Source organism: Neolamprologus brichardi, chromosome 3 (assembly GCF_056152115.1).
Source record: "Neolamprologus brichardi isolate AB-2024 chromosome 3, ASM5615211v1, whole genome shotgun sequence".
NCBI lineage: Eukaryota > Metazoa > Chordata > Actinopteri > Cichliformes > Cichlidae > Neolamprologus > Neolamprologus brichardi.
In genome coordinates this window covers 43474833-43501159 of record NC_142106.1, presented here as the reverse complement: position 1 = coordinate 43501159, position 26327 = coordinate 43474833, and the positions used below count along the sequence as shown (strand labels likewise).

General features: G+C 38.4%; 1 protein-coding gene across 1 annotated transcript; it reads right to left on the bottom strand.

The window, feature by feature from the left end:
• Nucleotides 1-3350: 3350 nt before the first annotated feature.
• On the bottom strand, nucleotides 3351-7706 carry LOC102779038 (interferon-induced very large GTPase 1-like). The gene has a single exon (XM_087839379.1). It carries the CDS (start codon nucleotides 7647-7649, stop codon nucleotides 3351-3353), a length of 4299 nt encoding a protein of 1432 aa, XP_087695505.1. The 5' UTR covers nucleotides 7650-7706.
• Between the last annotated feature and the right edge of the window lie 18621 nt (nucleotides 7707-26327).

The window sequence follows — 26327 nt, the reverse complement described above, 5'->3', positions numbered from 1 at the left end:
ATCACTGTGATTCTACTGTAGACACATGAACAGGTAGAAATGAAGGCTGCAGCCTGACTGCTTATCAGTTTGCTACCTGATTCAGGATGTGGCTGCGGTGCTGAAGTCATTCAGCTTCCACGCTGAGTTCTTTCTTGGCTAGCTTAGTGTTAACATGCTGTCTGTGCAGGTTCTTGTGAAGAGCCAAACTTTTGTTAGCAGCATAATGCAGCTGTTTCTGTACTGGATGAAGTTTGCACTTTACCATTGTGCTTTCTCCCTTTTCTTCCAATAGAATTGGACTACTGAGAACCAGTTTTAAATTCCCATCCTTAGTGTATACATACCTCACGTTAAAGGCTTGCAGAGATCATGTCATTCTTTAGAGCAGAGTTGATCACAGTTGGGTTGGTGGGTTGAAGACCAATAGCAAAATCATTCAAAAAATACTGTTAGCAATTAAGGAATAGAATTTCAAATCCAGACCTGACCTGCTATCAGAGACATATGAAACATTATACAGAATAGACAGAGCGGGGTGGAAGTGGGAAATGGATTTATCTGGGTTCAATCTGACTCATGGATTGGAAGGCAATAAAGGAGTGGATTGTTTGGCCAAAAATGCAGTAGGGAACAGGATAGGACTTTATTTACTGTATGGTACACCCGAATGCATAAAAAGTCAAAAATAAATCAATCAATGAAAAATGGCAAAGCTTGTGGGAAATAATTAAAAAAGGGCATACTTGTTAATACAGTGAGAAGATTAGATTAGATTAGATTAGAAAAATGTCCAGATGACAAATTTGACTGTGAGAGCATTGAAACAGTCAGGCAGTCAGGAAGTATTTCCATCACAGAGGATAGAAAGAGAAACTATCTTCAATATGTACACACTTCCAAACCTGGATTTCTGGACTAAAACAGAGAAACTGTAGCTAATGGTCCCAAAAGGTTTATTCTGTTCATCTGGAAGTAGTATTTTCAATGGGACAAACGTCTCGTCACTCATCCAAGTGACTTCTTCAGTCTCAGCTAACTGCAGGTTTCACCAACCTTATAAACACTACATTTGCACAAAAACTGAAAGCAGCCCACTGATTGAACAGCGGGCTATGAGGTCAGTTCCTCAATTGTTAATATGCAAATGATCATGACCATTGATCAACAACCACTGATCAATGGCCATGAGTACCATTCACAGAGAGTTGGAGTGGCTTTCGCTATCTTATAATCACAGCATTGTAAGATGGCGTAAGATGTACCCTTAGACCATTCAGATATGGTCTTTTGCTTTTCATGTAATATAGAGATCTGAAACTGATATTATACATCAAGTTTAATCAGAAGCCTGACTTAGGAAATAACAAGCGCTAGATGGCAGCAAATCGCCACCACATGGTGGACATCGGGAGAGAAGACCTGATCCGAGAGCGGACCCGGTCTACCAGGAAGAAACCTGCTGCGAGAGCCAAGAAGGCAACAAAGAAGGTAACAACGAAGGCAACAACGAAGGCTTATTTCGGTTTGGCATCTTGCTTGCCAAACCGAAATAAGAAATAGTCAACAGACTTTTGCACTGAATGGTGGTAGTGTAGCTTAGCTCATCATGTGTGGTGGTTGTTATTTTGTGAAGAACCCCGTTTTGTGCTTTTTGACTTACCCTTGTCTCACCTGGACAGACTGTCCCTGTGAAGAAATAAGTGGAGAAAAGATGTGTCTGGAAACACACCCTCTCCCTTGTTTGTCCAAACTCCAAGAAGACTTGTCTATTGTCTATGCAATCTTTATTGGCTGTTTAACCATCTGTGGGTGCAATAAATCTGTTAAATTTTCATTCCTGTGGCCAGATCAATTTATGGCACATCTTCTGTTAGTATACTGTTCCAGTTACCTATCATTTCTTCATTGTCTGTCTTATTTATATATTTTTTTTCAAACTCTGCCCACTTTGCTGTCTTTAACTTAAATACTGAAGTAGATAATCACTACTACACACACTACTACTACTACAAACAGTTTGTACTAAAGCATAGGTGTCAAACTCTGGCCCGTGGGCCAAATTTGGCCCGCAACCTAATTACATTTGGCCCGCGAAGCCATACCAAATTACTATTAGAGCTGGCCTACTGGTATTATAAAGTTAATATATATATTGTTTAGTATTAAGCTTTGCTTGTTCCACATTCAGTTTTTCAGCAAAACTTCTTTGAGTCCATAAGAAAAGATTCATTCTTATATCTAGAGGAAGATTTTTTTTGTCAATAAATATTAATGTTAGCCCGCGACTTTGTTCCAGTTTTGAATTTTGGCCCACTGTGTATTTGAGTTTGACACCCCTGTACTAAAGGATACTGAAGTCCGTGTTTTGTGCAATCAGTTTTTGTCTGAACTCTGATCTTGTTTTTACATTTTCGTGGTTGCAAAATGATTTTTTTTACTCTTAATAACTCCTCTTGGCCTTCTAAACTCATTTTGCCTCTTGGTCTGTTCAACCAAGCCTATATTCAGACCCATCTCACTGGACTGGATCAGATAAATGTGGAAACACTAATGAGTCTTTGGCCACACAGTTTGTCTGAATTAATTAATTTAATTCTCCCAACACATTAAAAATGAAGGCAATAATACATCACTAACATAATTTCGAGATCTGTTGATTAACATTCTATGGACAGAAAGACAATTTTAAATCCACATCACTGAGGTCATTTTAACTTAACACTGACCGAAGTTTAACTCTGCAGATCATGCCAGATATACAATGAATGTTCCATTAAAACATTAAAAAAAATACATATAGATACATATAAGATTACATATGTCAGAGAAGGAAAAGATCATTTTAAATACAGAATAACAAAGTCAAATACTTAGCATATACTCAGATCTGTTTCAAAAACCTCAAACATGTAAATATTTTACATCAGATCCCCCAGATACAGATCTGTTAGCAGTTTCATTTTGACTGTCCTATTAAAAGAATGGAGACTGAGTCATCTATAACACACATAGTGATTATCTGAAACAAAGCAAAAGGATGTTCATATGCATGTGTGAATGTACATGAGCTAGTGATTAGCTTGAGATTTTTTTTAGTTTTAATATAATTACTTGAATTAATTACTTAAAAGTGCAAAAAACCTGTGAGCAGATTATTTTTCAAACAGAGGTAAAAGTAACCAAAAACTTCTTTAAAAAAAAAACTTGCTTTAAATCATATTGTTTAATATGTATGTGGGTGTTAAAATATTTTAAGGTTTGTCTTATGAAATACTAGTTTTTCTTTCTATCTCACAAAAACAAAAATTACAATATCTGGGATGTGTTCTTCTGTACACAAGAACAAAAATGAGAAGGTATGTAAGTTGTTACTTGATGTTAAATGATTTCTTGAGGCTTTTTTCTGCCTGTTCTTTTGTGATGTCATTCCAACTTTCAGGAATATCAGCAGGGTTTGCATTATATTCTTTGGCAAGGTCCATGTTGTACTTTGCCATTACATATTTCCAGTAGTCCGATGCCTCAAGGCTCGAATCTGGAGGGATTTTCCAGTCTGGGTAAATTTCCTTGTATTTCTTGTAAGGGTGCCATCTACCATTTGTATCAATGCAGCTAAAACACTGCTCACTGATCACAGAGGAAGAGCATATGTTAGTGACAAGTTTCTTTGTTACATGCCAAGTGTATTTACCCAGACCCTGAGGTCGATGCAGTAGAGCAAAGTGCTCAGTATGGGCTCCTCCTCCTGCATCACAGGGAGCTTTGCAGAATGGACACTGTTTGCCACAACCAACCAGTTTGTTGAAAAGTTCATTCTCAGGATGCACATGGAGCTGCTGTAGTTTCACTTCAAAGTTCAATGTTTGAAACTCTTTTCTCAGATCTTGGTACATTTCGTTCACAAACACTGTGAGCCAGTCAGCAAACTGTTTCTTGTCAGCATTGTTCAAAAACATGAAAGCACCAAGAGCATCTTTGGAAATGACCAGTTTATCACCAAGTTCTTTACAAATATCTTCAACAAATGTCTTCACATTATCACTCTTTCCTGTTTTTGCCTTGTTGATGGCATCATTTATGCTTCTGATACATGACTGGAGATGTCTGTCCTCAAACTCAGATATTGTTGAGAAGTGCTCCACTATTTGGTTGAGTATCCATGTCTTTACATAATCCTGATATGAGAAAATATATCTCTGGTAGTTTTTAAAATCCTCCTTCGAAAGCAGATCCAGTAAGATTGAACACTGGAAGGACATTCGTGTGCTAAACTGCTCACATGTCAGCATTTCATCAATGATTTTAGGACCCAGGGACTGATTGATAAAGTCTTGAACAGCAGGCTTCAAGCACTGGTTGGTGAATTCTTCTGCCTTCTTTTGGCATTGGTCTTCTTTATTAACCACATGTTTGAAATCATCACAAAACCTGTCCTTGTTCTTAATCAAACATCTGTAGGGATCATTTTCTTCATGCACTTTCTTAAACTCTCTGGCTGCAATTCCACAGACGTGCTGTTTTAGAAAAACTTCAAACATAATGTCTGCCTTGACCTCTTGGTTTTTCTCAAGGTTCTCATCAGTGATGTGTAGGATCTCCTTGATGTATGTGTCACAGTACATTTTTTTCCTTCTCACTTTTTCTCTCACAAATTGAGTGCAAACATCTATGATGCTGTCAGCCAGTTTTTGTGCAGCCATTATGTAATCTTGAATGTCAAAAAACATATCTACTTCCTCAACTCTATTTGAGTATCTTTCAGCTGTATATCTGAAAGGTACCAAACCACAATCTTCCAGCTTTTTTTCTAAGAGTTCAAGTGAAACGTCCCCTTTATGTTTCAGGCTTTCTCTCAGATAAGATGCTGCATTGGTAAAGATTTGCTTAGCTTGCTTTTCAGAACAAGGAAGTTTCTTCAGTGTTTCACACCACATCTTGAGAAACTTATTTTCAAGTTCTGTCTCTCCCATCGGAGCATTATTTTTCCAACACTCATTAATCAGTCCCCAAACTGCATTTTCAATCTCTTTTATGTGATTCTCTTTGATTCTATCAATTTCTATCATTTCCTGTGTGATTTCTGCTGCTGCTGTGAGCTGATTAAAAACAGTCCTTTCCATTTCACGCCGAAGGCTCTTTGCATTGCTTGAGAATTCCTCTTTATATCCTTCGACAAGATATCCATGACCGTCTGTTTTCTTAAAATATTGTCTCAGATTTTCTAGAAGTCTTGTCTCCCATGTGGACAGCACTGTGGAGGCTTCAATTTTCAAACGTTTGAGAAATTCATTGATGTCAGAAGATTCAGATTTTACAGCAACTTTACCAAAATTGGAAATTCTTCTTTCTGCGTTTGTTACAAAGGTGTACATCTCTTTTTTGAATTCCCACTCCCATTTGTTGAATTCTGTGCAGAGTCTCATGTATAAATCAGCTACGAGATTGTTTCTGAAGCTGAAGATGAAGCTTTCGTGCTTTACTGCATTCCATAGGTTTGACATCCACTCTTTAAAATCCAAGATATCCTTGGCCGATGACTCACAGTTTCCCAGCAGTTGGATGATGTGTTTCTTGAGCTCATATACAGCCTCACTGTACCCTACACTGACTGGTGCCATTGGTGGGTTTCCATTCCAGAGTCCAGGAATGTACCAGTTCCCAGTGTCTGGACTGTACTCCATCACATCAGTGAAGCTCTTGTTCTCCTCTTTCTTTTCCATTTTGGCTGCTGCCTGGGTCATCTCATTTAACTGTTCCAGGAGCAGTTTCCTGTCTCGTAAGTTCTTCTCATGGGCTGAAACATCGGACACATTCTGGTGAACAAACACACATTTCGGCTTTTTGCCCACCTCCTTCATCCTGAGAAAAGCATGCACAACTGTTTGTAGGATGTCCTTCATTTCAGTTGAATTCTCCATTGCAATATTAACAATGGTGACATCACTCAGCCCCACAACAAGTGTAGCAAGCTCATTGTCATGCTCATAGCTGTTGTCCAGTTGTGCAAGTTCTGGTGACTTCAACCCCTCAGTGTCAATGATCAGCATGAAGTCACAGTTTAAGACTTTTTTCATGTCTTCATCGATTTTGATGAGCGACATAAAAGCACCTCGAGTACATCGACCACTGCTGACTGCAAACTGCACTCCAAACATGGTGTTAAGGAGAGTGGACTTTCCTGTGCTCTGAACTCCAAGAACTGTGACTACCAGGATCTTTCTGTTTGGAGACACCAAGTCACTGAGCTGAGAGAGAACATCACTCACCCATCTGAGAGGGATGTTGGATGCATCTCCATCTACAAGCTCAAGAGGAAATCCATCAAGCAACAACTCTGCACACAGTTTAGGCAGATGCTGCAGCTGTTGACGTGCTGGATCTGTTTGTGGAAGGGACAGTGAGGCTTCATAGATCTGACCCATTTCACGGAAGAAGTGTTCAGTCCCCAGTGAGCTGTTGGAAATTTGTCTGTCAATTTCCCTGATCTCTTCTTTGTTCTCAGAGTTCTTGCATTTTTCTTTATATTTCTCCCGAAGTTCAGACAGTTTTACATGAGACAGGTTATCGAGGTTCATTTGCATCAACTTCAGGAAATAAAACCTCTCTGTTCCTGGGCTTGATATTGCATTGATGAAACATGTCATAGCTGTTGACATGTTATAAGAGTTCTGCTTTTTCCGCAGTTCTTTTTTCTGTAACAGAAGTTCGCTTCTGTAATCTTCAATATTTCTAGACCCGATATGGTGAAGTCGAAATTCTTCCTTCTCTAAGCAGGTCAGTTCTTTCCATATTTCACCTTGTCGTGGAAGCTGATCTTCTTTGAATCTATGGATGTCTTGAATTTCAGCAGTGATGGCGTCTGCATTTGTCTTTGCAGTCTGGCACTCTGGAGAGTCTTCATCAACCAGGATTCCCAGTTTATAGGCAATGTCTGCCATCTGCTCTATTGTCATCTTAATCTTTGAGTTCTTCACCACATCTCTGACTTTTTTTCTCAAAGTTTGTACAAAATCTGCATCATTTTTCTGTTTCTTCTTAGTTATGATGTTGTTGTTACTCAAGCCCAATTTGTTTGCTACTGTTCTTAAAACCTCGTTATTACTTTCACCATTACCAACCAAGAAGATCTGTGTCTTTTGGTTTATGTTAGTGGGTAGACTGCGCTCAGACTCATCCAAATCGCCGAAGAACACGAAAACTGCTGCAGATGTCTGACACAGAAAGGAGTATTGTGTTTCAAAAGATTCAATGTCCCCATGAAGGTTGGCTACAGCCACTGGCTGGCTGAAAATATCAATGTTTGTGTTTCCACAAGGAAGATACCAAGTAATTTCAGTCAGTCCGTTGGATATTGCTCTTGGACTGTCACCACACTCCATGTTGCGGTGAACAAAGGTGTCATGGTACTGCTGAGAATTGCTCAAAAGCTTATTGAGAATCTCTGACTTGGATAAAGTGCACTCACCCAGTCTGACAAAAGAGATCATTGGAAGTTCAGAGAGAACGATTCTGTCTTCAATGAAGCCCTTGGACTCTGACAGAGACTGAGGTCTGTACTTTTTAACAATGTCTCTCATGGCCCACAGCATGAGTGTGCACTGATTGGTGTCACAATTGGGAAGCAGCAGAGGAACAGAGAACTGACACATGGACATTTTGAGTGCCATTTCCTGCTGTACAAAACCATCAGAACACAGAAAGAGAGCAGTGATTATGTCGAGTGGGTTTAGCATGTCTGTGATCAATGATTGATCATTAAGTTTTATCCTATTTCTAGCTGTGACATTAACCATCATCAGTTCCTTTAGAAAATACCATGGGAGGTCTGATTTATACTTGGCAGGTTCATCATTAATCATCTGCTCATCAATCTCAAGTAATTTGCTACGTGATTGTTTCTCCCTGTAGTACCGCTCCAAGTTCAAGTCCTCCAATACACTCACCAGGTGCCTCCCTGTTGATATAAAAATTTTTGTTATTTCTGTAACCATCTTAATGACTATGTTTCTTACACATACAAATCTAATAACATCGTTCGCATAAAACGACCACTTCCTGTGGTAGTCTTATAGCTTTCATATATATACATAGGTATACTGCAAGGTATACCATATCATTGTTTAAGTGTGTACTACACATTTGGAGGGTTTTTTTAATCGTGTATATAAATATAAATATTTGTTTTGAAACAAAATTAAAATCATCGAATTAGTCTTTCATACTTAGTTTAAACAATGTCTAGTTACTTTGTTGTTTATGCAAAGTATTCACCACTGTGATTTGTTCTGTATTATAAAAGCTTTAAAAAGCAAAACAAATAAAAGCTATAAAAGTATTTCTTTAAGTTTAGTTTCTTAGTTTTAGTGATGTGTTGATAGGTTCATTTTAGGGGTATCGTCTTCTTTAAATATTGCTAATCTACAGTGTCTTTCTTTTCTAGTCATACTATGTCGCTGATCTCCAAATACTAAAGTTAGATTCCACTATGTTGTTCAGATAGTAAACTTGCCTGGAAAGAGATCCTGTTCAAAATTGGCTAACTCTATTTTTAAGATTCTTCAAAAACGCTATCCACTGTACAGATTAAACTCAACAACTAGCTGAGGAGAATGGATAGATGGATGGATAGGTAATAGTAATTTTATCATTATCTGTACCATGAATGTAAATTTCTAAAATTTAGATTTGACAATTTATACAAAACAGCATTAAATATAACTAAATTCACACTGATAACTGTTATATTTGGGATAACCTTACAGTGGAACTTTAAAATATTACTTCCAACCTACAAGTTTGTTTTTCAACTATTTTGACTGTGCAGTATTATCACACAACTTTTCAAATAAAAAAAAAGTATAATGAAATTACTTTATAAAGACATTTCCATGTTTACACTGAGACTTAGCAAGTCCATGCACCCGTTCCCTGTGTAACATATTTTTGTTTGTTTTTTGTATTTTAAATAGCTATGACTTAAATTTACTTACTTGTGTGTGTGTGTCTGCTGCAGCTGGTCACAATGTAGGTCTTAGCTTCACCAGCAGGAGTCTCCAAATGCTGAGACACTAACTCACTGTCGATATTAAACAGTGTTTTTTTCACATGACAACAAGGAGCTGTGGGAAAAATAATAGTAATAGCAATTGATAGTGTTTTTACTTAAACGACTTTAGAGATTTCATCATGCAGCTTTTTGCTGAAACATGAAATTGCATAAAAATGTATTTTACCTCCTGCATCAGTCTGTTGGTGGGGATATTTGCAGATACTGCATGGAGTTGGAGGGGTCTCTACTTCCTCGCAGTAAAGCTCAACAAACAAGTCTTCGGCACTGATTTTCTTTTGATAAATGATTAATTCTATATTAAAAAACAAATACATAATAATCTCCTAATTTTTTATTCAAGTACAAAGTAGCTGCTTACCTTCATTGTGGGTGCAGTCCCTAACATCCCACTGTTGCTTTAGGTTAATCCAGCAGTGTCTCTCTGATTACTATAATGAAAGTAAAGTGATTATTCTTCAAAGATTATTTTCTAAATGGAAGTTTAGCTGTCAAATTGAAACTCAAATGTCAAACTAGACAACCAACTCCCCGACTCTCCGTGGAGTCGGTTTTCTAGTTTGCAGGGGTGAAAAAATGAGTAGTGGTCTAATTTGGATATGTAAAACATATATAAATATATATATTTCAAAAACAAGGCAAGAAGAGAAAATTTGAAAACTGGATCTGAAAACACTAATCATGATTTTCCGGAATAGATGGAAGGACATATTTAGGAATGGAGAGATTCAAGGATTCAGGAAAAACAAAAGGCTGCTTTCATGATGAGCCATATTAAGCCTATAATGCCCTTTGTATCATATTTGATACATGAGTTTCTGAGACCTCTAGCTCATTAACATGATCAATACTTGCTATAATTTCAAATTGTTATGGACATAACTCTTTTTTTGTCTAAAATTAACATTGTTGTTAACAAAATGTTGCCAAAGACGTCCAATGTATCAAATGCAATATATATATATAAGGTTATAAGGGTTAATAAACATCTCAGTTCCATAAAATCTGAATTTTCTGGCTATGTTTTGATGGGTTGGGTCTTACAGGGTTAATACCTAAAGTGTAGCTGTTAATTGATACATTGGTACATACTGCAGTAGAGTGTACGACTGTACTAACCTGATTAAAAGCTGTTTTAATATCTATTAATAAACAAAATTAAATATATACATAGTATGTGTATGCATATGGTGGGGCTTGTGGACCAAAAATGCCGGAGCCAATGTTTTGTCCCAGTCCAGCCCTGGTGAAAACCCAGCCCATTTCAATCATATGTATTATATTACTGGATCATAATAAACAAGATAGATTGAGTTGAACTTTAATTAATTAACAGTATGTAAATTAAAGTAATTTAATTAATAATTAAAAAGTATTTGTTTTACAATAATTTACACAAATTACTGCACTGTAGCACTAATTTACATACAAAAATAATTATTATGACTTTGGAAAGAGAATACTAAAGCTCATAAGACGTAAGTTTAACTAATGGCTAATTATAGGAACATGGCACCTGTAGCACATTGAGCAACATATATAAAGTTGGAATGGGCTGAAAGCATTAACAAAAATCCACTTCTTAGCATTTTTGCATTCATAGCATTTATACTTGTGCAACAGTATTTGCTGGCACATCACCAAGAGGTGCATTTCAGATTATGTGTTGGTAATGCAGAAGCATAAATTCCCTAGGTTCTCTCCCAGTGGTCACTGTGCCAAAGGTGGCTTCACAATGGCCTGGAAAAGCAGTTTTGATGGTTCACTAGCTAGTTTTTTTGTTTGTTTGTTTGTTTGTCTTCCTAATCGTATACATAATGAAAGCATCACTGATGAAAAAAAGACTATAAAACAACCTACCTTTATAGCAGATATCTGATCACGGCAAAAATGCTTTTCTGATCCAGTGTTTGTTTGTTCTTTTTCTTTCTTCTTTCCTGTTTTCTACAATATTCACAGTAAAATTGCTGTTCTGTTTCTATCCCTGAAGCAGTCTACTGCTACTGTCCCTATAGCAGTGCACTGATGGTGATTCTGAGCTCTCCTTTTATATTGTTAGGCGAATACTTTCACTTTCACTCAGGTGAGGCAGCAATTTTTTCACAATCAACCAGTCAAGCTTCAGTTAATGATTGAGGCGTTTTAAGAAAAAGAAATGGTATGAAAAAAAAAAGCTTGTATTGGAATGAGATCAGCAAATCTTTTCCTCATATTTGACTCATGGTTTTGTATATGCAATTTTATTTTCATTGAAACTGTAGTTAGTTTTAAAAGTGCTTCAAAATGATTGCCCAAATAGACCACATTTGACAAAAGTACTCAGTCACCCATCGAAATCATTGAGTTCAGCTGTTTCAATCACTTTCATGGCCACAGATACAGTGGGGCAAAAAAGTATTTAGTCAGCCACCGATTGTGCAAGTTCCCCCACTTAAAATGATGACAGAGGTCAGTAATTTGCACCAGAGGTACACTTCAACTGTGAGAGACAGAATGTGAAAAAAAAATCCATGAATTCACATGGTAGGATTTGTAAAGAATTTATTCGTAAATCAGGGTGGAAAATAAGTATTTGGTCAATAACAAAAATACAACTCAATACTTTGTAACATAATCTTTGTTGGCAATAACAGAGGTCAAACGTTTACTATAGGTCTTTACCAGGTTTGCACACACAGTAGCTGGTATTTTGGCCCATTCCTCCATGCAGATCTTCTCAAGAGCAGTGATGTTTTGGGGCTGTCGCCGAGCAACACGGACTTTCAACTCCCGCCACAGATTTTCTATGGGGTTGAGGTCTGGAGACTGGCTAGGCCACTCCAGGACTTTCAAATGCTTCTTACGGAGCCACTCCTTTGTTGCCCGGGCGGTGTGTTTTGGATCATTGTCATGTTGGAAGACCCAGCCTCGTTTCATCTTCAAAGTTCTCACTGATGGAAGGAGGTTTTGGCTCAAAATCTCACGATACTTGGCCCCATTCATTCTGTCCTTAACACGGATCAGTCGTCCTGTCCCCTTGGCAGAAAAACAGCCCCACAGCATGATGTTTCCACCCCCATGCTTCACAGTAGGTATGGTGTTCTTGGGATGCAACTCAGTATTCTTCTTCCTCCAAACACGACGAGTTGAGTTTATACCAAAAAGTTCTACTTTGGTTTCATCTGACCACATGACATTCTCCCAATCCTCTGCTGTATCATCCATGTGCTCTCTGGCAAACTTCAGACGGGCCTGGACATGCACTGGCTTCAGCAGCGGAACACGTCTGGCACTGCGGGATTTGATTCCCTGCCGTTGTAGTGTGTTACTGATGGTGACCTTTGTTACTTTGGTCCCAGCTCTCTGCAGGTCATTCACCAGGTCCCCCCGTGTGGTTCTGGGATCTTTGCTCACCGTTCTCATGATCATTTTGACCCCACGGGATGAGATCTTGCGTGGAGCCCCAGATCGAGGGAGATTAGCAGTGGTCTTGTATGTCTTCCATTTTCTGATGATTGCTGCCACAGTTGATTTTTTCACACCAAGCTGCTTGCCTATTGTAGATTCACTCTTCCCAGTCTGGTGCAGGTCTACAATTCTTTTCCTGGTGTCCTTCGAAAGCTCTTTGGTCTTGGCCATGGCGGAGTTTGGAGTCTGACTGGTTGAGGCTGTGGACAGGTGTCTTTTATACAGATGATGAGGTCAAACAGGTGCCATTCATACAGGTAACGAGTGGGGGACAGAAAAGCTTCTTACAGAAGACGTTACAGGTCTGTGAGAGCCAGGGATTTTCCTTGTTTGAGGTGACCAAATACTTATTTTCCACCCTGATTTACGAATAAATTCTTTACAAATCCTACCATGTGAATTCATGGATTTTTTTTTCACATTCTGTCTCTCACAGTTGAAGTGTACCTCTGGTGCAAATTACTGACCTCTGTCATCATTTTAAGTGGGGGAACTTGCACAATCGGTGGCTGACTAAATACTTTTTTGCCCCACTGTATATAACAACCAGCAGCCAGGCATGCAGGCTGTAAACATTTGTAAAACAATGGGTCACTCTCAGGAGCTCACTGAATTCTAGCGTGGTACCATGGTAGGATGCCACAAGTCCATTTGTGAAATTTACTTGGTACTAAATATTCCACAGTTATCTGTGGTATATTACCTCCAATCCCTAACCCAAACTGGAAACAAATGGGAATGACAGCAATATAGGCATGAAGTGGTAGGCCATATAAAGTAGCAGAGAGATTAGATTAGTTTTGTATTAGATTAAATGCTGTGATTAAAAGTTAAAACCAGATGTACATAACTGATCGCAGGAATAACCTCAGGAGAACAAAGCATCACTAAATGTTTAAGTCAGCTGGTTTTCACCAACTTCACAGTCAGAGGTTCTGATATGTTAGTCTCTCACATGAAATAATTAGTTCAGACACTGACAAAAATAAAAAACATAACATGCTTAGCAGGGTAGGACTCACAGATGTGAAAGAGCTGATAAAGTTGGTCTGCATTCCAGCAAACAATTAGCTGGGGCTTGTGAGTTTGTGGCAGAGACTAACTTTGTCATCCAGGAAATGCGGATAATAAGGAAACAGTTAAAACAACACTGAAAAAAAAATTGTTTTCCCTTTTCTTATTTTTCAGTTTATACATCCTTGATTCCTTTGACTTCATTTCCTTGAGGGAGACAAACTCACTTGACCAGTTTGTCTACCTCTAATAAAAAGACAATCCGTATTAGTAAGCACACCAATTTTTATTGCGAACTAAAGGACACCATTTTTGGAAGTGCAGTGATTAGCACTACCACCTCAATTCAAAACCATGAACTGGCTGGGGGGATTCTGTCACAACTGTGAGGAAGGTATGGATGGATGGATGAATGAAGGAGAGGTAAAGAATAGTTATCCATTCATAGTTTCTGTCTCACTCAAAGGGTAGCCTAACTAATTATAATTCAGCCTTTTATATTTCAAGCCCATGGAGCTAATTATTCCTGTTGTGGATGAAAAATATGCCCCGGCACTTTTTCTAATAAGTCTCTGTGCCAAGGCAGTGGTGCACAGTGGGTTATAGAGCAGATGTGCTAGCTAGCTCCACCATCCACCAAAATCAGAGGCAGTTCCTTCACCCTTCTCAGAACCAAGATTTCCTCTGGAGAGCCCTGTTCAATTCATAAGGACAGCCCGAGAACGTGTTGATCAGGAATATGTGTCATGGGTAAACTCAGATAATCAGGTTGTGGTCCAGCCTGTGTAATGTCACAGAGTGACCACTTCCCAAACTGTTTATATGTGCCACTTCTTAATTATTGTTCATCCTGACCAAGACATGGCAGTTTTACATTTTAAGAAATCTAAATGTATATAACAACAGCAACAACATGAAAAAGCAGATTGTATTTTATTGTAGGTGTTAAATGCAAACTCTGGTAATGGTGACCAATAATAGCAGACATTTGCTTATATTTTCTTATGAGACATAGTGGTTAATGTGTGCTATTTATTAGTCTAAATTTCCTTATCATGTTTTATTCATTGTTTGTATCGCTGCAGATAAATAGTTATCACTGATTATGAAAGAAGACTATAAAAAAAAACCTTAGCTGTCAACTGATTAACATGGAGGGAGTGGAATCTGGTGGCAGATTCGGAAGCTGGGTAGTGAATGTGGGTTGAGAACATCTGGCAGAGGCCCTGGTCAGGGATCTTCAACTCAAACCTCCGTCACATCTTGAACTGCATTATGAGGTAGACTGGGGACACTGAGGCGGTTGGTCTCTGTAATGACAACAATCGCCACACCAAATGGTGAAAGGAGCCAAAGTAGGACAGGTAAGCTTGGTTAGCTTGTAGGCTTCTGGAAGCAACTAACACATATCAACAGGTCATAGAAATTTAGCTCTGAAGCAAAAACTTATGGGAGGAGTTTGGTGAGAACATAGCACGAGTTTTGGTTGGCCTCAAAGTGTTTCTGACAAACTCACAAACAAACCCCCACAAAATGAAAGAAGACCACTTATAGAGATGGGTTTTCTCTCTCTCTCTCTTAAGGACAAGAGGTTCCCAATGTGAAGTAGGGAGGAGTTATCTGGCCTTCTCTTGCTAGACAAGCCCAGTGCAGAAGATGAAAGGGAGACACCGTACTGAAGACCAATAGGTTTAAATCACTGCTTTCGTCCAACTTTTTCACCAATAAAAGGTCTGTTCAATAGGGACTGTCATTCTTTCCCTTTTGTCTGCTGCCAATATCAGGCACCAGTTATCATGTCTACAGTGGCCCCTGCACATTCCTTTATACTGATATATCTGCAGGATTCTAAGTAATTATTCAATCCTTAAGAAACTAAAGATTCTACTAATCCCAAATAAAAGTCAAACCCAACACTACTATTATGAGGGTCCCCCAAAAAATGTCCTTCTTACCCTGGCTATGCCTTAAGGTCTTGTCCATGAAAATCAAAAGCAGGATCAGAGACAAGAGGCAACCCTGGTGGATTTCAGCACTCATTGAAATGGGCTTGACTTTGTGCCAAGCAGGGATGTACTCTGTCTTTTCCACTATGATCGAACAGGCTCCTGCCCTACATGACTGTAAATTTAATAAGTGGGTAAAATATGATGGGTGTGACAACTGGGTGTGTGATACTCAAGATTCTTTATTTGTCACATGCATAGTCATACAAGTACAACACACAGTGAAATCCGTCCTGAACTGCTCCTTGACTGTGCAAAACATTATAAACAATAAGTAAATTTAAATTAAAAAATAAAAACAGAAACTTTAAATTAAAAAAACAAAAATGTACATTGTGCAATGTTTGTGCCATATTAGCACAGCGATGTATTAAGAGAGCAATGAAAGTAGATTAAACAAAATGACCAAAGTAATGTAAACAGAGTAATTGAACAGAGACACCAGAGTAATATTGTGTAATGTAAAGAGTGATCAGAGTAAACGTTAACGTATTCGAAACCATCAATGTAGGTGTTTGGGAAATGCAGTCACCAGCAGGATGAACCTCGGTGAGATGTCCTATAGTAGGTTGAGGTCAACTTTACCCCCAACCTATCAACGTCTTTGTACGTGTGTTTCTAGTCTTCAAATAGTTGTTTTTTAAGGATAAATAGAAAAGCTGGCCTACAGGGAAGCCCCAGCCAACAGGTAGCTGGGGCTTTTGAGTTTGAGCAAAGATGGATTAACTTTGCCATCCAGGAAATGCAGATAGAAAGATAACAATTTATAAAATGCAGATTAAGATTCTTGCTCCTCTTCTTATTTTTCAGTTTGCACATCCTCCATCCTTTTCCTTCTTTCCTAGAGGTAGAAAAACTCACTTTACCAGTTTGTCTGCCTGTAGTTCACAACAATGACTCATCTGTTTACTAACATTGCTTGTCTTTTTTTGGCAGCATAGTGGTGTGGCACCATCATATCACAGGTTCGGAATTTTAATCCAGTAGCTTTCCAGGTTGATTTGGTTTTGCATGGATCCCCTCCTCATATGCCAGCTTTTCCCCACAGTCCAAGGACATGCAATTTAGATTAACTGGTGATTCTAAATGGGCTGCATGTGGGTATAAATCACCATCTGTCTCTCTGCATTGGCCACGTGATCGACTCTTGTGACTATGAATTGGATAACAGGAAGAAAATGAATGAATTGAACATTTTAGGCTTGGACCAAACACAGAATAACTTTGGCATCGAGGAACTGCAGATAACAAGGCAAAAGTTAAACAATGCAGAAATAAATTCCCCTCTTCTTATTTTTCAGTTTGTACATCCTTAATTCCTTCATGCTCATTTCCTTACTTCTCTTTGTGTCCCTCCCACCAGAGAAATGAACAGATGAGAAATGAAAAACCTGAATATCAGGCATTTAAACATGTATGTATTTTGTATAGTATTTTTTTCTCTCTTATTTTCATTTCTAAATGTACCTGTATATTGTTCACATGTTGAAATAAAAAATTACCAACCAACCAACCAAGATGTTTTTGCTTTAGAGCCATCATTATTATCATCATCATCATCATTATCAAAGCAATGCCAGCTGAATATGATGTTTGGCCCAGCTGTACATGGTTTTGTTACAGCAGAATAATCCTAAAATATTTTATTCAAATATCAGATGTGACTTAAAGATTAGAGCTCTCTTCTAAGTCCTTGTTAGTAAACGCTTTATTAATTGATCAACATGCTGCATTACTTTGCTTTCGCCATATCTGGTTGAAGAAACAAATCAACAAACCTGAATCATAATGAATGAAGCACAGGAGGAGGCGTGGCAGGAAACTTTCACTCTGGCTTTGTGCACCCTAACTGGAAGAACTGCTTGAATCTTTTGTAAGTAAGTCCCTTACTCAGAGTTTTTTCTCATTTTGCAGATCTTTAAAAGCATAGTGGTGTAATACTAAACCATAGCAGTTTAATTTTAATTTAATTTTAATCGTGTTGTTGGCTGCATTGATTTTGTCTTGCATGGATCCCCTCCTGATGCACCAACTTTTTTCCCCACGGTCCAAGAGTATACAAGTTAGTGTATACTCTTGGACAGTTGGTGACTCTCAGTGTACTGTATGTGAGTTTTACTCTGCATTGGCCCCCTTCATGGACCCTGTGACGATGAACTGGGTAAATGGAAGAAAATGGATGATTGGACTTTTGACAATAACGTTGCCATCCAGGAACTGCAGGTAGCAAAGCAGCAGTTAAAGACAACACAGAAGTAAATTATTTCCCCTCTTCTTATTTTTCTGTTTGTACATCCTTAATTCCTTTGCTCTCATTTCCTTAATTCTCTCGTGTCCCTCCCATCAGAGATATGAGCAGAGAGATACAGAGTCAGCAGGCACTTGCTTAGTCATTTGTAGCAGTCATTTCAACCAATATCAGTTGAATATGATGTTTGACACAGCTATGTGTGATTTAGTACACGATTTTGTTATAGCAGACTAAAATATTTAATGATTTCAGATATCTGTCAAAATCTGTGGTAGCAGATCATGTGATTTGAAGAGGAGGACCAGGAAGCAGACACCTGTAGACTAAAGTAGTTTTAAACAAAAGTGAGCCATTTATTAAAGGCTGGAAGATGGTACAAGTGGCAGGCGAAACGTGAACCAACACCTCAATAAATAAACTAAACTGGGCAGATTAAACCTAAAACTAAGACACCGGGAAGCCCAAACATGAGACCTGACGAGGAACCATGGACAAACCAACAAAGGGAAACAGACACAATATAAGGATAGGAGAGTAATTAGGGAAAGTGGCAACACATGGTAACATGGCTGGGACAAACAAACCTAACAACACACGCAACATTGTCAAAGTAACACAGGAAACACTAAGAAGCAGACTAATTAACACAACTTGACACAGGAGCTGGTACGAAGGAATGCACATGGGAACTAGACGGACTTGGGAGACAACAGGAGGAAACACAAAGAGGGGGAGCGCAGAAACATTTAAGAGAGACGAGACAGAAACAGAGGGACACAGAGGGAGAGGAAGATATTCATGGTGGGCTTGGGAGAACATACATGAAAGCACAATACAGACAGGGGAGACATAGAATGATAACATAAGGGAGACATGTAAACAGGAAAGAGAGATGAGACACAATGACATGACTAGCACAGAGGACATGACATGAAACAGGGAATGACACAGTGACAAGAAAACATGGATTGGGAATATAATCAAATTAGAAGGAAAAATCACGATTAAATAATAAATAATAAAAAATTACACATTACATCACAAAGAAATCAGAAAAACACCATAAACTCAAAATGCTCAAATAAACCAGAACCATGAAAATATCAGATGCAAATGAAACATTAGATCACTCTTCTTGTTAGTAAATGATTTAATAATTGAGTAAATAATTGCTGATTTACTTTGACTTCCCCATGTGCGACTAGAGCAAGAACATTAGTTGGTTTCATTTAATCAACAGCCCTGATTAATTCAGAATCCTTGAGTCATAGGCTGAGGAGGAGGCGTGGCAACAATTGTTCACTCTTTCTAAAAACATGAGACAGATTTATAATTCTTTTTTGCACCCTCACAAGAAAACACTAAAGACAGATTCATTTTTGTTTAATGTCCTCATGTCCCTTTCTTTTGCTGATTTCACAGATCTTTCAGCTCTTGCACTCACTTACTTGCAAATCTGTTTGATTTAGTGATGTGCAGTAGGACCTCCACAGAGGGAGAGTTCTGCCCTGTAAGTCTGAGTCAAGATTACTGACATATAAAGGAGAGCTACATTGAGTCATATCAACAGAGAGAGATAGAGCTGCCTTTGCTTTACAGGCAGAAGTCTACAGTTTGATTCAGTCTCTTATCTGTTTTTTTCTACTTTGAGCAGAAAATGTTATTTGCTGCATCAGGTGGCGTCATCCTCATACAAGAGACACAACTATAGCTATACATTACAAATAAAGGTAAGGAAAGGGCATTCATGGTCCAGAGGTCTCTCAGCAGAGGATGATTCAGAAATGCACTGAGCAAGGAGTTTGAAACGGACTGTTGCAATTAGCTGAAATGAAAATGTTATAAATGTTACCTTCTCGTGAAGAACAAGAACACATTTAGTCATTTTTCATTTATTATATAAATAAATCCTAATGATATGCCAGCTTCTAATGGTGCTTGACAGTGTAGAACAAACCTGATGACACGAACTCCTAGAAACCTTAAAAATCAAACCAAACACATCCAAACACATTGAGGCCTGTGAGCAAAAAGCAAAGCCGACTTAGCCCCAAAACAGCTGTAAATCTGTGTGGTTGTTAGTCACACAGTTATTAGTCAGTATGTTTTAATTTATAAATTGTTTTATTGTAAGCAACTGAAACCGCATGATCTACTTTACAATCACATTTTGTTGTCTTTTTCAGTCTCAGTATTTTTCTTTCCTTGTTTGTGTGGAGATTCCATTATTCACTGTCTGGTATGATAAGTATCTCTGTTTGGAAATGTGTAGGACTTGGTTGCATCGTTTCACAGAATGGCATTATCAAATGCTGGCCAGCAGGGGTCACTGTGGAGATGGTTTCAGACATTTCAGTGTTTCACAAAGCCTGGAGTTGACCACCATGAAGCAGTGAAGAGCTTCATTCAGACTCAGTGACACTCAGTGTATTTAAGATCACCCAAACATCGTTTCACGTGTGTTACTTAAGTGTATTTTGGATATTTCAGGGATTCATGTGGGGGAATATTTTGAGCTGGTGCCACCAAAAGTAGTGAAACAAGTTTACTCTTAGTAATATACTTACAGGTCTCTATCATTCATGGGGTGACTTTTTTACTGACTGTTAATAAATACGATATTATGATAATGAATGAATGAATATGAAAATGATAATTAAACTGATAATATCAATTTCCATATAAACACATTGCAACTTCCTCATTGCATTATGTAAAAATCATCTTCCCTTTAGAGTATATAATGAACAATCAACAATGTTTCACAGTGTTTTATTTTTTTATAGTTATTCTATAGATGGAATTAGTGAGGCAGATTTTTTAATATGAGATAAAAGCAATAAACATGTGTAACATGAAGTCAGACTGCCAGGACATTTATCTAATTCTCGCAATCATTTTATAATATAGGTGCATCACAATATAGGTGCAAGGCTTAAGTTGGCTGTACATCAACCACTGTTGCCTGCAGATGTCACCCATGAGTGTAATTAATGAAGGTTAATGAACCAGTTTTTGACACAGTGGTTCAAAGAGGTTCAGAGCTTCATGAAACCTCTGTTTGCCATCACTAGGCGCAAGAACCTAAACCAAATTCCAAAAAGGGGGTGTGTCACGGAGGAGTGCCACACCACAACTGCACTCTGAGGGCTTTTATAGATCACTGGCACAATGGCAGCAGGGCTTGCCAGTTCCACTGATGGGAACATGTTACACCAGTTCTCCGAGCCTGTAAACTAGATTTGCCACACCAACAGGCTGGCAAATCTAGTTTGTAGGCAAAAACATAAAATGCAAGATAATAATAAGCTAAATAACAAGAGCCACTGGAGAGTAACATAATATATAAAAAATACTAACAACCTAAAGGTCCAAAGGACATGATGAATAAAACCAAAACATTAATTATTCAAAAAAGTTATGAGCCCCAGAATCTCAAAACAAGTGCCAGGTACTGTGATATTTATTAGCAGCATGGAGAAGTGTTACTTCTGCTGGTGGGTGGAAATCCCACAGTGGAATTATTATTATCATCATGTCTAAAAGTAACTGTAACTGGAATGAAATTTTTTTGTAAGAAGGGAAGCGATCTACCAAACATCAATAAATGATCCATCCTCCAGCAATTGCCAGTCTGACACTTCAGGTTTCCTGTAATCTGTTGGGTGCAGTTACTTTCTTTGTCGTTCCTTAAAAACTCTACATGGGTAACTTGAGTCCAAGACAATTTAACTTTTAGGACCCTGAATGAGGGATAAGCAGAATGTGCAGAAATGTCTACAAATGAGCTGCACTTATTTCATTTTTCAGCTTAACAAATCATTTTGAAGATCATATGTAGTTAAATTATACGCATAAACATGTTTAATATGATTCAAATAAATCAGAATTTACCTTTTGGACTTGGTAAAAGATACAGTTTAGTTTTATGGTACTGTATACACTACCAGTCAGAGGTCAGGTGTACTAGACTGACTTTTACACAACACAACTGATGGTCCCAGCTCCAGGAGGCAAGAAAATTCACAAATGAACCCTGACAAGGTACACATGTGAAGTGAAAACCATTTCAGGTGACTACATCATGAAACTTATTGAGAGAAAGTCCAGGGTTTTCAGTGCTGTCAACAAAGCAAAGAGTGGCTATTGTCAGGAATCTAAAATATAAAACGTGTTTAGAGTTATTTATCAAGTTTTTCTTTGCTACAAAATTCTCTCTAAGCAGGTCAGTTCTTTCCATATTTCACCTTGTCGTGGAAGCTGATCTTCTTTGAATTTATGGATATGTTGAATTTCTGCAGTGATGGCTTCAGCATTTGTCTTTTCAGTCTGGCACTCTGGAGAGTCTTCATCAACCAGAATTCCCAGTTCATGGGCAATGTCTGCCATCTGCTCTATTGTCATCTTCATCTTTGAGTTCCTAACTACATCTCTGACTGTTTCCCTCAGACTTTTCAGAAAGTCTACATCATTTCTTTGTTTTGTCTTAATAATGATGTTGGTTTTGGTCAAGCCCAACATCTGCACTAGTTTTTCCAAAGCATCTGTACTGTTGTGCTTGCTCACATTATTACCCACTAAAAAGATCTGTGCCTTGTGCTGTTGGTTGATAAGTAGACTGAATTCAGACTCAGAGCCTAAATGGTCAAAGAACACAAAAACTGCTGCAGATGTCTGGCACAGAAAGGAGTATTGTGTTTGAAAGCTTGCAATGTCGCCACGAAGGTTAGCTACAGCCACTGGCTGACTGAAAATATCAACGTTTGTGTTTCCACCAGGAAGATACCAAGTGATTTCAGTCAGTCCGTTGGATATTGCTCTTGGACTGTCACCACACTCCATGTTGCGGTGAACAAAGGTGTCATGGTACTGCTGAGAATTGCTCAGAAGCTTATTGAGAATCTCTGACTTGGACAAAAAGCACTCACCCAGTCTGACAAAAGAGATCATTGGAAGTTCAGAGAGAACGATTCTTTCTTCAATGAAGCCCTTGGATTCTGACAGAGACTGAGGTCTGTACTTTTTAACAATGTCTCTCATGGCCCACAGCATGAGTGTGCACTGATTGGTGTCACAATTGGGAAGCAGCAGTGGAACAGAGAACTGACACATGGACATTTTGAATGCGATTTCCTGCTGCAGAAAACCATCAGAACACAGAAAGAGAGCAGTGATAATATCAAGAGGGTTCACCTTGTCATCTGTGTTTGTACTGTTAAATAGATTTTCAAAGGATAACTTTGCATTCCCTGATGTATTGTCACTACATGAATTACAAACTGAGGTACATGTCACATTCCTTGCTGTCACATTAACCATCATCAGTTTCCTTAGAAAATACCAAGGAAGGTCTGATTTCTGATTCCCGGGTTCATCAATAAGAGTCTTCTCATCAATCTCAAGTATTTTTCTGAGTTGTATCTTTTTTCTGTAGTACTGCTCCAAGCCCAGATCTTCCAATAACCTCACCAGCTGTGTCTCTGTGGATAAAAAGATGGTTGTTATTTCTGGAAAAACCACCAAGTCAGCTACACTGGGATTGGTTTTATGTAGTTTTTGTCTATTATATTTGAACACTCAAAGCGCTTTATACAACATGCCTCGTCAACACATATTTATACAAGCAGTGTTTTCTATACCTAAATGCATTCTGTCAAATCTTCACACTCTAATGAACACAACAGAGAGCAACTTGGGTTTTATATTATGGTTTAATATACTCTTTAAACCATCAATCAAGTACTTTGAGTACAGTGAGCTTCACTTTTTCAAAGGCAAAAAGGGCATTCATTCTCAAAGAGTGTGTCTAATCATACATTTCAGTTTCACAGTTGCTACAATGAACAAACCCAGTTAAAACTTAACTAACTACTCTGTCTACTGTCTACTCAGGTTTTACTGAATACACAGGTCAACAATTTTTTTGTTTTTGTAATTATCAGAAACCACAACACACTTTTCTAAACCAGTTTTTCATGCAGATTTCAGATGTGCTTTCAGATTTTTCAGTCACGTCAACTTTTTAAAAAATGAGTAATATTAATTTGCAATGGATTTGTGTGTGTTAGGCCCACACTGGCGCACACTGTGGCATAGATATAATGATCACTGTCAGTCAACTACCTCTGTGATTTGTTTGTGTATATTGCGTTCGGATTGTCACAATACAGCATCCAGCAATAGTCAGCCATCATGCACTCATTCCGCTCCATTAACTGAATGTCCTGATGAAAACGCTCTCCTTCTTCATGACTCACCATGTCAAGATTTCTGGAAAGAACTTGAGGTGAGTGTTGGAAGTGTATTTTCAATTACATGCAACAGCCCAGTTTCTGGTAGGACTCAAGCAGATGCTGAACTCCTTTATTGTATGCAGGAGACTTGTGGATGCCCAGAAAGTTTTCACAGAGCCACTACGAATTTGGCTGTTGGGAGAGTTTGTTTGAAGCCTTCATCCTGCAAAACAGACTTGTGGACCTATAAATATCCCTTCCTACATTTTTGCAGTGCTTATGTCTGACCAAGAAGCAGAAACTTGACACTGGTTTTTCATGGCTCATAGGCATCTTGTGGCTGTCAGCTAGGCTTGACATAATGTTCTGCAGTAAATCAGCTGTCCCACAGCCAGAGGAATCTGCAGAATTTGGTAAATCCTCCTTCCATTCCCACCAACATACCAATCACCTTCAGATAACAACAGATGTTCCACTGATGAGTTTTATACGCAACTGACTCAAGCAGTGTCTTCATGTTGTCATAGGACTCCTTTAGATGAACAGAATGGGCATTTGGGACACTTGGTATGGCTTTTCCGTTATGAAGTAGGACTGCCTTCAAGCTTCTTTGTGAAGAATCAATAAAGAGATGACATTGAGCTAGAAAACGCTCTTGTGACAAACCGCTGGAGAGTCCGTTGATGTCATGACAATAGCACAGTGAGCCGTGAGCAGTGAAGAACGCTGTCAAGTTATCACTTTGACTTCTGTAGTGAGTTACAGCAACACCCTTGGCCAGCAAATGCTTTTGCTTAAGCCTCAAAGCAAGAAGTTCTGCTTTGTCTTTCATCAGATTTTGATCACAAACAACTATCAGCTCTACTTGTGTCAAAGTCTCTTGTTTGTAAATCTACATCGGGGACCTAATCAGGAACTGATGACCCTGGACTTTAACCAGATGCACCTTGACCGTGTTCCTCGTCACCTTCTACAGAAGCTACTCCATCATGTGGTGGTACAGGAACAGGCAATGAGTCATTATGAAGAACAGGCCTTATTGCAGAATCCAGGCTGCAATATACAATTTTGTTCTTATTTTTGGCTGAGAATCCTGTTGTAGTCACACGGCAAAACTGGCAATCAATGAGATGATTCCTGCCACACCACCAGGATTGCAGATGGCATTGCTGCCATTCAGTGATTTAGCCAATCACGCAATCCATTGGAACAACTGTTGCAGATGACATGTGGAGCCCAAGATTGATCCTGGTCACCCAGCGGACAGCCAAAGTACAATTTGTGTATCTTCTTGTATGTCTGTGATAATTGGGCAATGTTGTGCTGTCATTGTGAATCAACCACACACATAACAGAATCTGTCCGGATGATTAATTTTTAGGCATGTTAACAACTGAAATCAATTACAATTAATGCCGTCTGTAAAAGAAAACACAGGGAACTGTTGTTAAATCTGGTAATACGCTTAGGCTAATTATACCAACTATCATGCAATATATAACTATCTTCATCACTAACCTGTCCATGCTGGGGAAAACTAAACACAGATTTAAAATTAACATGAAAAACACTACAAAACCCACATAAATTTATCTGTGATGATTTTGAACTGTTGACCTGTGTTATCAGCTTGGTTGGGTGCTGGTCAAACCCAAACACAAGGAGGTGCACATGTTCAGTGCTATTATTTGTGAATAGCCTGTTGACCTTTCATACACTGCACAACATGTGTTTGCATGCAAAATCACCATCAGATTTTTATGATGTATTTTTGATGTATTGGCCAATTATCACCGTGCACAAGTTGATCACTCATATTCTAAATCAACAGGTTTGTGCTAATATACAGCCTGAATACAGCCACACTTCCATTTCTCTGTACAGGGAAATACATTTACCTGGAGGTGAAGTTACAAGATTGGTTACTGAGCTATAAGCAAGACTCCTCTTTAAGGCAAAAAGGAAGGAGAAAGTTCCACTGAAGAAACCTAGGTTTCCAAAGTCCAAGAAGGAAGTCAAAAAAGGCTAATAATTATTATTATTGTTATCATTATTATTATTATTATTATTATGGAAGTCGTAAGATTTAAAATCATTTGAAATTTGAAACCATTTACATATAAAGCTTTTTTTTCTTTTTTTTTTTTTTACACTGTGCGCGTTGCGTCCATGTATTGGTAATTGAATTTTTGAATTTTTAATCTTTTGGAGGCTATTTTTCTTTCTTTTACTTACTGCAGCTGGTCATGATGTAGCTCTCCAGTTCACCAGCAGGAGCATCCAAATGCTGAGGCACCAACTCACTGCTGATATGAAACGATGTTGTC

What these genes read in the sequence shown, in the direction of transcription:
- LOC102779038 (XM_087839379.1), bottom strand. Translation starts at nt 7,649, where the DNA reads ATGGCACTCAAAATGTCCATGTGTCAGTTCTCTGTTCCTCTGCTGCTT.